We start from the raw sequence: 15,990 nt of genomic DNA on the forward strand, positions 1-15,990 counted from the left end.
TAAATAAGTCCGGAAATTATATTTTTCATGGCAATTTACACCACGAAATTGTCGTAAAGCGAAAGAACATAATACATAACCAATTCCCGCCAACTAACTTTGTATTTTTTTTTTTAATTTTCAACATGTGATCAGAGTTTCAGACGCTTGGTTTTCTGCCAAGTCAAACATTTCAGAGCATTTTTGAACGATAATCGACTCCTATTTTATGTGATTTACTAAATTTAATGACAGAAAATACGGATTTCTAATAAATTGAAGCAAAAATAAAATAATATAACAAGTTTTGTCATCTACACAATTTTATTGCCCAGTAAAATTGTGCAATATGTTTTAACTGTTTGGCTGTTGAGACCGATTACCTTAGTCTTAGAAGAAAATTTTACTTTTATGCTCTAGAGCATAAAATGCGATTTTATGTCGTCTACGCACGACATAAAGGTGCACTTTTTGAGCATGAGAAGTGAAAAATATATGTTAGCCCAGCAGGTCAATCAGAACCGTCGTAAATCGTCAAGGTCATATCATAACTAGATCAAACCCAGAACAAATTGTTAAATCAGAATCAGTCTCCAGCACAATTTCAAGAATTGCCCACCTGATCAGATGGTAAGCGGCTACAAATGACAATGAACGTGAACTTGAGAGGTATCACGTGCGCACTGCGCATTGCGGGCTCTTTAGAAACCTGTGTACTCTTTTTTTTAAAGCACCACACTGTGTAGTCTCTTAAGAAAACCTTGGTTAGATAAGAGTGGACAAATCTGATGTCAAGGGAAAAGATCATCCAAAAGCAGGCGTAACTCATGGCTCAAGAATCTCAGAACATGGTTTAAACAGAGCAAAGCACACCCTCATAATAACCGATCTGCGGTAGGAGAAGGCGCTGGAAGAAAAAGAAGAACAGGAGGGCTAAGATGGCCGGCTCTTTATCATTTGTCACCATGCCATGTCACTTACTAACAAGTATGTAAGTGCGAATGTGACGCATAACATGACAGGTGATAAAAACGCGAGCATGATACCGCTGTACAAATCCCGATAAATATAATTTGGAGTACTTTAAGTACCTTTACTAACAATAAATTCCAACTGTTATGACTTAGATGTGTTAAAGTCTGTTTTATTACTTTAAATACATATACAAAAATGTTCTTGACTGTCCATCCAACAGATAAGCTGAGAATATAATGCTACTACTGTGTCATAGCGATAAATAAAGAGAGCAAAATTTATTTTGTTACATTTAAATTTCAAGGCTTCGGCTGTCTAATACACATTGGATTGTAAATGAGTTAATAATTTATTGGTCAATATGTTTCAGCTAATATTTTTGTGTGCTATATTCATTGGTAAGTTTTTCTTAACTACTTTAAATGTGAAAACTTTTATTTTTTATCACGCAGGCAGCGTTCCCGCGCTGGATTGCTATGGCCAATCTTTGCGCGAGAAAGCTGCCTGCGTGAGGTTCACCTCTGGTCTGCCTTAGGCGTTTGCTGAGCTCCTTGTGGAGCCCCCGAGCCCCCCTACCCCACGAACCTAGTGTCTCGACGCCGAAGGCTACAAATTCGTAGTGTGCGCCGAGACAACTATATTTATTCGCCTTGAAACGTTCCCGGACGTCAGCCGCCGCCCCGGCCGGCCTGTTTGCTGGTGGCTGAAATGTAGGACGCCGCCAGCGTATCTGTTTCTGTATTTTAATGTAGGTATTAGCTTAAACTAATAACGCATAGACAGATAGTCCCCATACGGCTAACCTGCCAAAAGTGAAGCCGAAACACGATCGATGTGTGCGTGGGTTACGCTCAGCAACACACACAGATATACAAAAACGTGTTGCCAGTATATAGATATTTCCCTCAAAATGGGGGATTTAACAACACCCTTAACACTTGGTTATTAATAATTTGTGTGTAGAATTAATAGCAAAAGCTTTTTATGTTTATTTAAGGAATTTTGCATTTCTGTCCTTTGTGAAATAAGGTTTAAATAAAAAAAATTATACATTTTTACAATTTTTTATTTAAAATGTGCATAAAGTACTACATAATTTGAAATGAAATAATGAAATATTTAAAAATATAAAATTTTTATATAATTATACAAGGAACTTCAATTAAGCGTATTCATTTTAGAATGTAAACGTCATGTCCCATTTTGAGGAAAAAATATTCACTCCACTGGCAACATTTATAAGAAATGGCGGCTGATGAAACATTGGATTTTTGTAGTTACGATTACGTAAAAATATCATATTAAACTCTATACTTACGTGTGAAATGTAATGTAAGTCGGTTTGTTTTTATGATATGATGCGTTGTGACACCCATTCAATGCACAAGCAACCATTTTTCCTGTGTTTTTGATTTTTAAAGGAGAGGTGTACACAAACCGACGTGTCCTTGAGTACTGCCAGGGCCGATCGAATACGGTGACACGAGTGCGACGTGACGTCGCACTTGAAATGGCTTCACTAGGGATGTACGAACACTCGATCTATGCCTTATAATCTATGGGTATTAGGTAAAATTAAAAACTAAGCTTAAAAATAAACTATAAATAGAAAATTTGCACCAAATCGCCGTCTTTTGGCAGCGTGCCCAGAAGGCTGTCAGCATTGCCACGTTGTATGGCAATGCTGATCCGCTGTGCTAGATATGACCCAGCCTTCTGGTCACGCGTCACTTCCACTAACTTGCGGCTACATTCGTTGAAAACCCTGTGGGCGCTTTCCCCCCAAGGCCCCATAGTCTAGGTATTGACATTATTTTATTAAAGGCCAGAAGACTGCGGCGGTACTGGATCCCGGCTACGAATACGTTGAGGAAGCAAACACGTGGCTGCGCTTGCACATCGTGCCCGCTGATTGGCAGGACGCGCGCGTACAGTGCCGACTTGAAGGTATACGTACTATTATTAGCTATAACTATGCCGCAGTCAGTTATATCTGCAGCTTACTGTGCCTGTTACCTACGCTGAATCGCGGCCAAAAAGAGCAATTTTTTAAATCATAATTATATACCTTGAAAATCGCTCTTTATTGAACTGAACCGCCATACAATCAAACGTACTGAACTGAAGTACCGTAAAACGGGGTGAAAAGACACGATTTTCAACTTCAAGGTCGATTTTCGCCAATAATCCAAATGATAAAAGTAATAATTTTGATATCATTTTTTGAGTCTAGGTTAGTTCTTAAATTTTGCTTTTGTGAAATAAATTTTTACCAACCCAATTCAGAGAAAATCAAAGAAAACTACCTGTTTTCTCCATATCCTTAAAACGGGGTCGATAGACACACGAAAGGGGTGAATAGAAATATTAAGTTTTAGTTGTCATAGGCATCGAATTTGGTCATTATTATGTGGATACTCTATTGGCAAATGGTATATATATCTGTTAAACAGCTATTTGACACAAAATTATTTTTTTGTGTCTTTTAACCCCCAAGGCGTGTCTTTACACCCCTTTGTTGTATCTAATCACCCCCTATGGCGTAACTGTTCACCCCATATGCGTTTCCACTGACCCCTTTATCACGTAAATTTGCTTGTTATTGGTTTTTTGCAAAAAAATGCTTTATTATAGAGAAAATTAGTGAGATTATTTATTATTTAGGTACTACAGATACTATATTACCAGGTTAGCTAACTTTTACTTAGTTAATGCCAAAACATTTACCGCTAAAACAAAGTTCAGACAGGCTTCATTTCTTACCTCGGCGAGACCTTACTTTAGAGTCAAAAAAATCTAACTTTTAGGCAGTTTGATTAAGTTCTTTTGGTATCAATCTAGAGAGTAAATAGTCTACTATATACGAATTCCAAAAAATCTAATTTTAGAGATGTACGTTTTTAAATATAACAACTTGAAAGAAAAAGTTCAAAATTTGTCTATTCACCCCGCGATTTCTGTTGACCCCGTTTTACGGTACTGGACATTTTTTGCCATGGGGCTAACTCCGAAATTTCAAAAACAAACCAGTAGGTATAATAATATAATAATTATAGCAAAGAGAATAGATAGTATAGAGGGCTATTGTCATAGTAAATTTTGTAGTCACGGTACATTTACTGCCATCTGTCGACACACGATTAAAACTTAAAATAAAATTGAAAATGTATAAATTAATCAAAATATGTATACGGATAAAAGGTTTTTAATTTTTATTGTTCCATACTGACCCATATTCTTTCACTGATATGTGTTAAAATTGTTAAATATCATACGGTATTGTCAACGCCATCTAGCCGAGAATAGGCCAAAGGTATGGCGCCATCTATTCGAGAATGACTTTTTCTTGATTTCCGAGGCACGTTTTTTTTTAGACTTTATTTATCTTATACGGAGTTACATATCGACGCTTAAGAATCAATACTGTCTAACTTCATACGGTTTAGGTATATGTTACTTAGACAGTATTGATTCTTAAGCGTCGATATATCTTTGATTATAGCTATATTACTTATAACGATATAACTGCGCGGCGTGGCATTACAGTAAAGGAGAGAAGTAAAAATATGCCAGATATACTGACCTACAATTTTTTGCAGGTGGTGTATTAGCCTCCCCTTCGACCACAGCTCTGACAAAAGCCATGCTATCTATGATGACCACATACAAGGTTAATTTAGGTACGCGGTGTTTCACAGGGATTCATGATCTCGTCTCTAAACGAGACTTCATGTCTCTTGATGGTAAGTATAGTAAAAATTATTAGACGACCATTCTTGAACTGCGTGGCCACATCTAAAGTAATCTTATAAACGCTAAGCATACGGATGGAAAGGGTTTTATCTAATACTGTATGTGTAACTGCTGTGTAGGGGTGCGCAGTTCAAAATGGTTTATATTTTACTTGCAAGTGCATGGTGTTTTATGGTTATGCTTTAGTTGGAAGAAAACAGTACTTTTTCTTGGCATCAAAGATACAACTGGTTTCCTGGACATAACTTTTGTGTTAATTAGTTTAAAATTAAAATCCTAAAAAAATTAATTAATTAATATAAGTATTCATTTCATTCAAAATCCGGTAGACAAAGATGAAGGTAAAAGATTGAAGAACCGCGATAGCCATTTGTCTTATAAATCTATCTGTAGTGCAAATGTGGGAGCTACGCTTCAAATTTGTCAAAAATCTATGAAAACCGCAGGTAGCCTCTTAAAACAAACCTTATTTTTTCTTCTGCAGGTGTGTCTGTCACAAACATGCAGCTGGATTGGGCTCATGGTGAACCCAGTGGCAATGATGAGAACTGCTTGGTTCTAAACGGAGAAGGTGAAATAGCCGATGACAGCTGTTCGAGCAAATACCCCTTCTTCTGCCGCAAGGACAACGCAGCTAATGTCAGCCATGAATGCCACTGCACTCACAAGTGTAAGTTCTTTACCATATTCTTTATATTTTCTTAGAAGGTCTATTATTGGGACGAATATCTGTATTTTTTATAGTATGAAACATTTAAACCCTTATAATTTTTATTTTCGCAAATGCAATTAAAACAGTGTGAACATGTAATTTGGGGCTAAGTATATTAGAATTATTAAACAGCCTGCCCTTCGGAAGTAGGATTTCTCTTGGCTGTCGTTAACAATTTCGGCTAAACGCCCATATTTCACCATGTTTGATATTTTAAAAACCGAGTCGGACTCGCGCTCCAACCATTACGCAAAAAACGGCAAAAAAATCACGTTTGTTGTATGGAAGCCCCACTTAAATATTTATTTTATTTTGTTTTTAGTATTTGTTGTTATAGCATCAACAGACATACATCATCTGTGAAAATTTCAACTGTCTAGCTATCACGGTTCATGAGTTACAGCCTGGTGACAGACAGACAGACGGGCGGACGGACAGCGGAATCTTAGTAAATAGGGTCTCGTTTTTATCGTTTGGGTACGGAACCCTAAAAAACGAGTGCTATCACAACGGTTCTATTGTAATATAAGTAAATCTTCTTAACGTGACAGATTACGAATACCACCCTCGCACTGGCAGCTGCTACAAGTTCCATAAAGAAGTTGAGACCTGGCACCATGCTGCCAAGGTGTGTCACGCAGAAGGAGGACATCTGGCCATTATCAACAGTAACACGGAAGCTGTGGTGATCAAGGACATTTTTGAGAACTACCCCGAAGGCAATATAATTGGGCCAACTTATACTTCAAATGCCTGGGTTGGTGTTTGGAAATGGAATGACAGAAATGGTGCATGGCTAACTACTACTACATGGTAAGGATCCATGAAGACATAATTTTATAATACCTATGTTTTATACTCGTAAATGTGAAAGTTTGCTCCTCGTTCACAAAAAAATGGTTGAACTGACTTTGATGAAAAGCGCACAAACTATCCTAAAAACGTCATTGGATAATTTATATCCTGTGTACTATGGGAGTTCCATTTATAATGAGAGTGCTAAGGGTATTTCCGGACCGATACGACCTTCAAACCATTATACGAGTATGTTCCCGGTACTGAGTTTGTATGGCGAGAACCAGAAATTCCCGGTACCGGTACCTACTGTATTTGTATAGAAAAACAATTCCGCGAGTTCCCTACTTGTAACTCCTCTGGTGTTGCAGGTGTTCACAGGCAGATAATTTATTTATTTATCAAATAAGTAACAGCATTACAGTATAAAACTAAGGCACTGTGAAACTACAAAATAAAAGAAAAACAATACATATACAAATTAAATTAACTACCTATACATGATACTTAAGGCGACAGTAGCGGTGGGTAAAATTTCAGATTCTGTCAATTTACCCCATTTCACACACAAGCGCACTGCACGCACACTACCTCACTTTACTGGGACAGGTCAGTGACCCATCATGTTTTTTTTAAGATTGGACTTTTAGTTTAGTATTGACCAGCCTCCTTTGAGGGTAAAAGCGTTCCATTGAAAGATGAAAGAGAAACAATGCATTTAATCTTGCTTTCCTTGTCTGTTCATGTCACACGTGACGTACTTACCTATTTAATTAATTTGATTGTTGACTGTTTTACTACCTAATATTGCTTTGTCGAGATACGCGTTTTGTACAATTAAAGCGAATAAAACAAGATGTCATTAAGTCAGATGTAAAATGTTATTTACTACTCTATACGGTTTTTCATAAGGTGCAAAATCCATTCAATAGGAATTTAAATAAATAAAGTTTCAGCAGGGTGGCAATTCCATTTTGGCGGATAAAGCGAAACAGAATAGTTCTATCGAACCTGCTTACAAATTTTCACGAGAATCAGTTGAGAAATGTGATCTGCAAAGGAGAACATAAAAAAGCATTTTTGCCCAAGCTGAAACGGAGACCTTTGCTAACGCTCGGCCAATGATGGTTTAGGTACACCTATAAAAAATGGTTGTCCCTGCTGTAATTTTAATATCTTTATATTTCAACGGTATAGTTTTGCCTTCAAAAATAATCAGTATAGCTAAACAATAGCGGTACCATACTACTCATACGATCACGAAATCGGTATCTGCATAACTTGATTGTTAGTAAACTAACCTGAAAAATAATCTCAAAATCACCGAAACATTTATGTACAGTCACCTGCAATAATATGTTACGTCATTAGCGCCAACTTTGCCTCCAGGGAAACTTTGCCCAAAACGACTATTTTAAACAAATTCGTTAATGTAGAAAAAATTATAATAGTTATTTTTAGTAGAAAATAGGTTATATTTCTGACAAAACTATATACCAAACTTGTGCATAACTTGACTTGGGAATTTAGAGTTTGAGCGAGTTGTCTAATATAGGGTATATTTCGGCGGGCAAAAAATTGATAAATAATGAATGCAAGTAGAAAAAATTGAGAACCCTTTGACAAATATTTCCGGGTTTGAGTTATAACACATGAAGCATAGATTATGTCTATTGAGATTTAAACTAAAAAGGCCTAAATACACAAAAGTTTTAGCGGTGGGCAAAGTAATCCGGTAATTTGGCATCTATACCAACATTGGCCACCACCAAAAACGGATTAGGGTTGTCACTTTCATCTAATTTACCCAACTTCGCAAGTAAAAGAAGGTTATGTTTGTACACTAAAATAAGTTTATAAATATATACTGTATTTAATTTGTCTTATTATCCTTTATTTAGATGTTTTATCCCGTTAACGAATGAAAAACACAACAAAAATCATATTTTTGGCCATTAAACTATTGTAACAGATTTTCTCAAATGTGACAACCCTAGCCTTTGTAAAATGCTTAGGCGAGCCTTATTTGGAAATGGGCAAAAACGGGTAGGCAACATTGCCCAGCAAATTTATTTTTAAGTTTTTACACTTATCGCTAAGTTATTAACAGGGAATGGTAGGATTGCCCAAAACCTTTAAGTGATCCTTAGACATCATCATCATACGAGCTGTATTTGAATACCAAATTGACGTGGGCAATGTTGGCGAAAACCCCGGATATCTTTGCCCGCCCTCTAAAACGCAAAAAAATGAGTAAAAACACGATAAAAAAAATTTTTTTTTCAAATAAACTGATGTGTTTGATCACAATGGACTTGCTGAGCAAAAAAAGTCATATGATGTGATGTTTTTTGAGAAATTCGTTTTAAACAATAAGCGGGCAAAGTTGGTGATAATGACGGTACCTACTCTTCGAAGGCCGCAAAAATATGTGACATGGTCTTATGGTTCTACAAATAAGATCGTGTCAGATATTTTTGCGGCCTTCGTTGTGTAACATAAATTGCAGGCGACTGTACATTTGGAATAATTATTTTATTTAGTTTCAACGAAAGTTTCAAGTTTAGTACGAAAATACTTCAGATATGCAATATGTACAAAATGTAGACCTAATCGAAATAAAACATTGCTTTTTATAGGTAATTTATAAAACATTCGATACATAGGTATACATAACAATAACTAGAGCGCTATTGGCCTGTAAGCTTCATCTCGGTCTCCAAAGCCGCAAAAACTCGCTAGTACTTAGTGCTGGTCTAGCCGTTATTTTTTCTTGAAGATTTTCAGAGAACAGCACGTACACGCATTATACATATAGACGGAACGAACCGCATAATCATTATCATTTATTCGTCGCAATCCATGGTATTACAGATCTAGGTACAAGACTTTCAGGTATTACTTATACGAATTACATAACTCTTCCTGTTAATAGGCATTATTTTAAGATAAAAGTTCTATAATATAATACAAGATTACAATTGTCATCAAAATTCATTGACGTACAGAAGTCAAATACGTTTTTAAACTGACGCAAAATGATACCAGCATAATAAAAATTGATCCCAATCAGTAAAGATGAGTCTTTAAACTTTTTTCATTTTAAGCGAGTTTTGAAGGAACATAATACTTAAATTCGACTGTAATCGTATTGTTTTAAGATAGTTTACTGCGGTTTTCAACCATTATAACAGCAAATCAAATTTAAATGAGACGCGAGCTGATATTTATGTACCCTATTTTTTGAAATACAATTTATCTACTGGTATACTTTCTCGTGTGCGTATATGATTTAATGTCAATATAATTGTCAAAAGCAAGAAAATCAAGCTGTCATTTTCATTTGAAGAAGTACACGTGTGCTCCGGTGTAGCCCCAACGGGCATCTGACTTGAAGAAGAATTTTGAGTGATGTCGTCAATGTATGGAAATTGTTCGAAAGTTTACATTTGAGATTGAATTTCTGTGTTGTCTTTGTGAGTAAAAATATAAATCGCTAATAAATTGGTAGCTGAATTATCTAGCTTTCAGAATCATACAATAATTCAATTACTGTCAAAGACAAAATTGTTTTGCTTCTGTCTCAAACGGAACTCCATATTTTGATTTTTTGATACTTTTAGTGTCGATTTGTAGAGAATAACAGCAAATTAAAAATACAATGGCATGAAGAGTCGGTACACGGTTTCTTCGTGAACAAATTTACGTGTAATTTAATGCAATTATTAAACATTTATTGAACAAATTATGGTTACAAAGTGAGGTCTAAATCGAAAACGTCATATACCGGCCCCTTAATGAAATCTCGATGTTCGCAGCGTGAAATAGGTTAATGTTGCCTTAGAAACTTGAACTAAATAGCTATGATTGCAGGGACGTTTTCTTTAATATAATTATCAGTGATCGTACATTTTCCAGCATTTTTGGTGCAGCGGAGTGGTGTTAACGGAAATGGTATAAATAATTTCAACCCTAATGATTAATTAGCGTTACTTACGTTAATATCAACCTTAATTTACCATTTCAGTTGAAATTATCTATACCAATTCCGTTAACACCACTCTGCTGCACCAAAGATGCTGGAAAAGTGTTAACGGAATTGGTATAAATAATTTCAACCCTAATGATTAATTACGTTAATATTAACCTTAATTTACCATTTCAGTTGAAATTATCTATACCAATTCCGTTAACACCACTCGCTGCACCAAAAATGCCGGAAAATGTACGATCACTGATAATTATACATATACATCAATTCATATGTTTTTAATTTTCATATTCTCCACACATTTTGTTCACCAGGTGAAACGCTCGACGAAGCCGGATATGCACTGTGGGGTGATGGCCAGCCAAACAACTTAAACGGTATGCAGACAAGTTGTGCCATTAAGCGCGATGGCTTACTAAATGACGTCGAACCTGAAGGCAAAGAACCATTCATTTGCGAGATTTCCCTGTAACTAATACAATAATGTTAATAACTTTTATACTATTTTGGGATTGGAGTAGGTCAAATTATGGTCTACTTTACTGGTAACCGAAGAGCTGGCAGCTTTCTCGCGCAACGTAACCTATTACGGCTCGGCCACGACATTGAGCGACTCGCGACGGCGACAGCGATAACCATAGGGTTTAGCGAGACACAGCGATCGGACCTTTCGTTCCCACCTATGGTTGTCGCTGCCGCCGTCGCCAGTCGCGTAATGTCGTGGCCGAGCAGTTAAAGAACTTGAACTTGAACTTGAACATGAACTTGAACTATAGTATTACAGCGGGGAATTGTTGCCAACATCCTCGGTACCCAAGTCGAAAGGGTCCAATATTCAGATATATTTTAGTTTTATTTAGTTCGTTAGTTTTAATTTTGTTATTAATAAATAAGTGTATATCTTTTATCTAGTGACTATGTGCTTGACTTTGTCATATGTTGTTTATTTAACTACTTTACATTAACATACAAATTATGCAATCAAATAAAAATAGGTACCTATTTAAGCTAAGTAAACTATATTTAAATAAAACATAGTAATTTAAATGTATCCATTATTGTAATTATTAGATTTTTTTGTATAATAAAGTATTAACCTAACAAACAACCGAATTTATTATTCTCTTTGAAAATGTATATATAATATTTGACTGACACTACTCTAATTCTATACCTAATGAGTAAGTATGTATGATTTACAATAAGTAGTAAGTATACTTAAGTACAATACGTAAATATCTTTTTTTTTCTGTTGCCATAAATATACAAATAAGAACTGAATTCAATAACTGTTCAATTATCACACTCTATCTAAAGGGGCTGTTTATAAATTACGTCATCGATTTTTGACGATTTTTGACCCCCTCCCCCGACCTGACCCCGTTTCCTCCTACGTCATGCTACCATCATCCGATATCCAGACCCCCCCACCCCTAATTTGAAATGACGTAATTTATGAATAGCCCCAAACGCAATACATGTTATCCATTTGCGATAAGGTATAAAAGTAAAACCGTAATTAGTATAACAATTTTATCAAAATCTACTAAGTAGGTAATCAATTTCTATAAAAAAATGTTGTAATTATCTCATAGATTAATGAATATTTAACAACATCAATTAGTTTATATAAATACAATCTACCAACTAAATGACGTCATCTTGTATGCTAGATGAACAATGTAGAAGCTAAAGCGTAATTTCGCGCGTTACACCATCGCCTTCGTGGCGCAATTGGTTAGCGCGTTCGGCTGTTAACCGAAAGGTTGGTGGTTCGAGTCCACCCGGGGGCGTTACTTTTTGTATTTTTAATTTTCATATTTTTATAAATTTCTTGTAAAAATGTAAAATTATTAAAATAATAATCATTTTTATATGCCGTTTTACAATCTTATAAAAAATAAGTTACAACAGGGGCCGTTCTGGGCCTATAATGGGACGCTTTAGTTCCTTATTTTCGTCGCTTTTAGTTCCCCCACCACGAACGTTGCACATCAATATGTATGACCAAAGACATATCTAACTTCGTATAAGACGAATAAAGTCTAAGGAAAAAACGTGCCTCGGAATTGAAGCAAAAGTCATCCTCGAATAGATGGCGCACACACCTTTAGCCTATCCTCGGCTAGATGGCGTGACGACACCGTTTCATATTTAACAATTTTAACACATAGATATTAGTTGAATGAACATGGATCAAAATGATATAAAAATAATAAAATAATTATATAATCAATATATACATTTTTTGATAACTTTATACGTTTTCATTTTGAGTTTTAGTCGTGTGTCGATAGATGGCAGTAAATTTACTGTGACTACAAAATTTACAATGACAGGACCCCTCTATACTATCTATTCTTTTTGGTATGACTAAGTTTAAACTGTTCAGAATCCTACTTTAACTTAACAAAATTTTGATGACACGTACAAAGTGTTAAAATGATGGCTTAAGTGTTTATAGCCAGTAGATAAGGAAGTGTATAGATATTTCTGGCCTTTTATCCGTATCGATATTTTATCTTACCATAGAATGGCTTATCCACGACATCATAGTTTTTAGGGTTACGTACCCAAAGCTCCGCTAAGACTCCGCTGTCCGTCTGTCTGTCCGTCTGTCCGTCTGTCTGTCACCAGGCTGTATCTAATGAACCGTGATAGCTAGGCAGTTGAAATTTTCACAGATGATGTATTTAAGTTGCCTTTATAACAACAAATAGGTACTAAAAACAGAATATAATAAATATATAGATGGGGCTCCCATACAACAAACGTGTTTTTTTGCCAATATTTGCGTAATGTTACGGAACATTTCGTGCGCGAGTCCGACTCGCACTTGGCCCGTTTTTAATAAGAGAGATTAATATTTTGGTACTTTTATCCTGCGGCCATTCACAAATTTATTAAACAGACCAGTATAATGTGACCTCTTATTACCTACAATTAGTATAAATCAAGGGGTCAAATTATACTCGGGGCTACTTTACACCGTAGATTGTAACCCCACCCTGATTGATAGCATGTCATATTTTAAAAGCATTCCACACACGTACATAAATCACGCAATTACCCACATTTATTTAGTTGGTTAAAATTTTTGGGTGTAAAAAATGAAACGGGGTGAATGTAGCTTTTAGGCGGGGCGTTTGTCAGCATCCATCATGTGGGTACTGAATTAGTAGATTATGGAATAATTTAATAATTGCTGGTGTTTTTGTGGAGTGGTAGGGTAATTTGCCAGTAACTGGCCACCCTAAACTAAAAATGAATTCTTTTCACCTATAAACATAATTCATTTTAGTATAAGGTGGCTAGTTATTGAAGGCTGGCCAGTTATTGAAACCTTCTACTAAAATGAATTCTGTTTATATATAGGTGAATAGTATTCATTTTTAGTTTAGGGTGGCCAGTTACTGGAGAATTACCCTATTCCAGATAAAATAATCTAAGTGACTTATGCTACACATCCGTACAATTATTTAAATCTCTCGCGTCGAATGAAGGTAATATCTATGACATTCATATCTATGACTCTATCTATGACAGTGTGGCTTAGAGCATTTAATAACTGGAGTCGCCTTTAAGAGCTTACCCCTCTGCCGAAAAACTTGCACAATTATGCTTTTGTATGGACTGACATGGCTATTTGTACGTTACGTACCAATCATGTAGAAATAGCAATACATTTGACGTCCCCTCACCCGCAAAAATCGGCAGACTATTTCGTAAAGAAAATGACAGCGATGGTATCTCCAGTTACTAAATGCTCTAAGCAGTGTAGATATATTTTTGGAAGATCAGCACATTAAGTTAGTAATTTATTTAGAAATTAACATTTAAGTACTACTTAGTAAAAATACGGTAAGTATTTTTTTTGAGCCCAACTAAAAGAAACTTAAAAGGAACTGTCAGGAATCATTCGACGCGACAGGTTAAGTTTAAAGATGACAAAAAAATTATAATCCATAGACAATAAAAAGCGTATTTTTTTTTATTAATGCCTACATAGATTTATTTCATTTCAATACATATAACTCAAGGAATTGCTTTGTATAAAGTCGTTAAGTCACATAACTATTTACCAGCCACCGTGACCATAGAGTCCGCGTCCGTAACCAGCGCCGTAGCCACCGTAGCCAGCTCCATAACCACCGTAGCCAGCGTAACCGGCCCCGTAGCCAGCCCCGTGACCACCGTGACCAGTGTTATAGTCAACGCGGTGGACGAATGAAGTCGCAGGAGCGCCGGTGTATCCCAAACCGAGCCCATCGTAGCCAAGGCCAGCGCCATAACCGAGCCCTACGCCATAGCCAAGTCCTGCGCCATAGCCGACCCCAGCGCCATAGCCGACCCCAGCGCCATAGCCGAGCCCTGTGCCATAGCCGACCCCAGCGCCATAGCCGACCCCAGCGCCATAGCCAAGCCCTGCGCCATAGCCGGCCAAAGCCCCAGCTTGAGCCAAGCCAAACAGGGCCACGGCGATAACAACAATCTTAGTAAACATCTTGCTAATAATGAATAAAATCAGGCGTTACTGTTTCTTCAAATGTTAGTATTTGAATGATTCCAAAATATATTATTTCGTCTTTTATATCTAAAAACGTAGGATGTACATCAGGGTTTTTTTTAACGGACCATGAAATAATGCATTTTTTCTAGAAATTAGGCTCTGTCGAATGTCTACTTGGTTACGAATTTTGCATATGTAATGTTACAAACGGCCTTGAATTTCTAATTAATTCTTGAAGACCTCGTTAATTAACGATATGTGAAAGATTAATTGTTTTAATGTTTACAAGTTAGTTAACATTATGTACCGTCAATATGTAAAATTACTACACGGACTTAGCGCCAAAACTATGTGTAAGTACACGACATTATTGCCTAGACAGACATTCAGACAGTCAGGTAGCGCTTAGATACTTTTCGCCCTTTATCTGTTTCGATATTTTAGATCTTGACTGTAGATTTTACCAGGAACATAGTATGATAGGAGAGCAATGATAATTGGGTAACGGTCGCTTTAAGGATGACTCACGTTAGACCGGGCCGTGTCCGGGCCGGAGCTTCCGGCGCATCGTTTTCTATGAAAAAACATCACGTGATCGCCTGTCATGTCATAGAAAAGTTAGCTCCGGAAGCTCCGGCCCGGTCACGGCCCGGTCTAACGTGAGTCATCCTTTATACAGACATTTCAATACAAACTAACCCGTTTTGTATTGCAGTGGTGCTAGTCTAGAGTAGGTATAGTTTTTTTTAGATAGGTCTTCCAAATTGAGTTTTAAATCAGGTTTTTATGCACGTCTTTATTATATATAGGTATATATAGGTAGACCTACGAATATGATTTATTTTGGTATAGTTGACTAAACGTTCGTCAGAGTTGGCTACAATTAATCTTGTATCATTGAAATAAAGACGTGCATAAAAACCTGATTTAAAACTCAATTTGGAAGACCTATCTAAAAAAAACTTTAAAATTTCCTAAAGATTTAACGCAATCAATTTTGACCAAAACTTTTGACAAAATATCATCCGAGCAAAATATTTTCCTTAAAAGTTTTAAGCTGTCTCCACAGACTAAAAAGAAAAATAGTTTTAAAAGTCAACGGCATGTAACTTTTTAAATCGTCTTTGGAGTATTTGCCAAATTTCCCGTAGGACGTTTTGAGAAAGTCGTAGGTCGAGAATTAACGAAATATTAATTTTAATAAATAGGGCGGGTAATAAATGGAGTTGATTGGCTTTTTTTTTGTAGAAAACTGACTTCTAGTTTTGCGACTAG

At 36.2% G+C, this 15,990-nt stretch overlaps 2 protein-coding genes and 1 non-coding gene across 3 annotated transcripts; 2 read left to right on the top strand and 1 right to left on the bottom strand.

The window, feature by feature from the left end:
• Positions 1–1,315: 1,315 nt before the first annotated feature.
• LOC134790373 (hemolymph lipopolysaccharide-binding protein-like) lies at positions 1,316–6,236 on the top strand. The gene is made up of 5 exons (XM_063761142.1): positions 1,316–1,352; positions 2,779–2,901; positions 4,554–4,697; positions 5,192–5,377; positions 5,971–6,236. The coding sequence occupies exons 1-5, from the start codon at positions 1,316–1,318 to the stop codon at positions 6,234–6,236; spliced, it is 756 nt and encodes a 251-aa protein (XP_063617212.1).
• A 5,688-nt stretch (positions 6,237–11,924) lies between these two features.
• Positions 11,925–11,998, top strand: Trnan-guu (transfer RNA asparagine (anticodon GUU)). The gene has a single exon. It is a non-coding gene; the product is annotated as a tRNA-Asn (tRNA).
• A 2,285-nt stretch (positions 11,999–14,283) lies between these two features.
• On the bottom strand, positions 14,284–14,709 carry LOC134791058 (keratin-associated protein 6-2-like). Its single transcript, XM_063762089.1, has one exon. It carries the CDS (start codon positions 14,707–14,709, stop codon positions 14,284–14,286), a length of 426 nt encoding a protein of 141 aa, XP_063618159.1.
• Positions 14,710–15,990: the final 1,281 nt, after the last annotated feature.

The sequence above is a fragment of the Cydia splendana genome, chromosome 5, assembly GCF_910591565.1.
Source record: "Cydia splendana chromosome 5, ilCydSple1.2, whole genome shotgun sequence".
Taxonomy (NCBI): Eukaryota; Metazoa; Arthropoda; class Insecta; order Lepidoptera; family Tortricidae; genus Cydia; species Cydia splendana.